The 2333-nt window shown below is 41.0% G+C and overlaps 1 protein-coding gene across 1 annotated transcript; it reads left to right on the top strand.

Annotated features, from left to right (window-relative positions):
- The first annotated feature begins 509 nt into the window (after window positions 1-509).
- On the top strand, window positions 510-1757 carry LOC124891169. The gene is made up of 3 exons (XM_047402973.1): window positions 510-656; window positions 766-907; window positions 1000-1757. The coding sequence occupies exons 1-3, from the start codon at window positions 510-512 to the stop codon at window positions 1755-1757; spliced, it is 1047 nt and encodes a 348-aa protein (XP_047258929.1).
- The last annotated feature ends 576 nt before the right edge of the window (window positions 1758-2333 follow it).

Here is a 2333-nt window from a genome sequence, read left to right on the forward strand (position 1 = left end):
TTTACCAAGGTGACACTGCCCATTGTTGTTCGCCGCAACAGTTTATATGATGAATTGGTTGCAAGAGTAATGCTAAGAGAGGATCTAGATTGCGCGTTGAGAAATGCGGTGATTAGTTATCTAATGAATTCGAGGGAAAAAGTGAATCCTACGACCATAAATAATGATGCACGTGTGTCCCTCTACATGATGGATGTTGATGCAGATGGCTTTAAGCCTATTTTAAGGATAAATGTAGTCGACAGGTCCTTCGAAGGACCGATGAATTCATCACCATCCCTACCTCGTTGCCCGAATTCGATGACGATTTAAATGATTACGAGATCGATGCGATCATCCCATGAATATGGAAGATGATTGTGTGCATATAGAAGACATTTCATCGGATTCACAATATACGAAAGAAGACTGTGGAACGGGATCCCAACCACTACATTCCTTCTCTGAAGGATCTAATTTCTATCCTGATCAAATATTTGCCGATAAGAAATAGCTCAAAATGCTACTAGATGGAGCAGGGTGTGAGGCAGTCTTTTGATTATCGAGTGGAGAAGAGCTGCACCAATTTACTAAAGGTGAAATGCATATCTCCTAGTTGTGGCTGGTTGTTGCGGGCAAGGAAGTATTACAACCTCAGACAGATTTCACATATACAAGTATGTCGGGGTGCACACGTGCGGTGTTGAACACGCCACCCGCAAGCACAAGAAAATATCATCCGCATTGATTGTTTCACTATGCGTAAATCATTTTTGGTATGTTAAGGGTCCAAGCATAACTGAAATTCAAAGGATTGTGTTCAAGGAGTTGCATTACCGCGCAAGCTACTGGATGTATTGGAAAGGAAGTGTAATTGCAAAGAACATCATTCGCGGTACACCGGAGCACGGATATGCTTTCTTGCCAGGTTTTTCCCACATGGTAGAGTCATTGAATCCAGGGTCTTCCTACTTGATTATGGTAAACCAGATAATGGATTGTTTGTTTACTACTTCTTAGTATTTGGAGCTTGCAAAAGGGGATATCCTCACATGAGAAAGGTAATTACCATCGATGGCACACATTTGTATGGAAAGTACGGGGACGTGTTGCTGAGTGTAGTTGCACAGGACACTGAAAATCACATATTTCCAATTGGCTTTTGTGTTGTCGATAAAGAGAACGATGCTTCTTATTCCTTCTTCTTCCAAAAGTTGAAGTCTATCATAGAAGATGAACTAGATATATGTGTCATCTCCGACAGGCACATTAGTATCGCGAATGCCTTCTCCCTTGTATATAGTCGTGCACATCACGAACTTTGCATGAGGAACCTCGCTGAAAATCTCCTTGTAAATCAACATTCTGGAGAACATCTTTATCTATTCTACGCCGCGGCAAAGACATATTCCTTTGATGAGTTTAGAGAGAATTTTGAGGAATTGAAGTATAGTTGTCTCGAGGCAGCACATGTCCTTAAAATTGTGCTTGTTTTTGAAAAATGGAGTAGAGCACACTTCCCGGGCAATAGGTACGATGTGATGACCACAAAGATCGCCAAGTCGCACAACTCTATTTTGATAAATGAACGAAAGTACCCCGTGTCGTACATATTCAATTCAATTGCTAAAAAATTTGGTGAAAAGATTAGGGAGCGGTATGCCTGTGTCGATGGTAAAAAGAACATATTTGTGCCTTGTGTGGAAAAGAATAAAAGGGATAACAAAAGTGCGAGCGATTCCTTATATGTGACTAATCCAAACGGGGTTCTCCACTAGTACACAGTGTTCGGCAATGGTGTTACTGCCAAGGTCAATCTCTTTGACTTGGTGAAAATGTAGTGTGAACATGCGATGGCAGCTTTGCGAGCAAAGTATGGCGATGGAGTAGGTTGTGGAAACCCCATCTACGAGTACTCTTCACCAATTTATAAAGCCGCAAGTTACCTCCTCGCATACTAAGAAGCAATTACTGTTGTCCCTTTAGAGGCCAAATGGAATGTGCCACAAGAATTTCTAGACACTAAAATTTCTCCACCCCCCTAGGATCCCAAACTCAGAAGGAAGAACGTCAAGCGTACTAAGGGCGTCGGTGAGACGTTCAAGTCCATCAAGAGGAATAGGTGTTCAATATGCAAGAAATCTAGGCACGAAAGAACCACGTGTGGCATGCCCAACAAATCATAGATAGGCTTTATTTTACTTCAGTTGTAAAGCTGCTGTTTTGGGGTATAAATGTGCATTTCAGTTGTTATCGACTTAAGGCTTTGTCTATGATACACTACATGCATTCTATGGTATATCTTTAACACGGTCTATTAAATAATATATATTGGTTATCTGATTAATCATTAA

This window comes from Capsicum annuum, unplaced genomic scaffold (genome assembly GCF_002878395.1).
Source record: "Capsicum annuum cultivar UCD-10X-F1 unplaced genomic scaffold, UCD10Xv1.1 ctg31643, whole genome shotgun sequence".
In the NCBI taxonomy this organism is placed as follows: domain Eukaryota; kingdom Viridiplantae; phylum Streptophyta; class Magnoliopsida; order Solanales; family Solanaceae; genus Capsicum; species Capsicum annuum.

What these genes read in the sequence shown, in the direction of transcription:
- LOC124891169 (XM_047402973.1), top strand. Translation starts at nt 510, where the DNA reads ATGGAGCAGGGTGTGAGGCAGTCTTTTGATTATCGAGTGGAGAAGAGC. An exon ending in GACAGATTTCACATATACAA is followed by an intron (nt 657 to 765) that starts GTATGTCGGGGT and finishes TGGTATGTTAAG; the next exon opens with GGTCCAAGCATAACTGAAAT. An exon ending in CGGATATGCTTTCTTGCCAG is followed by an intron (nt 908 to 999) that starts GTTTTTCCCACA and finishes ACTACTTCTTAG; the next exon opens with TATTTGGAGCTTGCAAAAGG.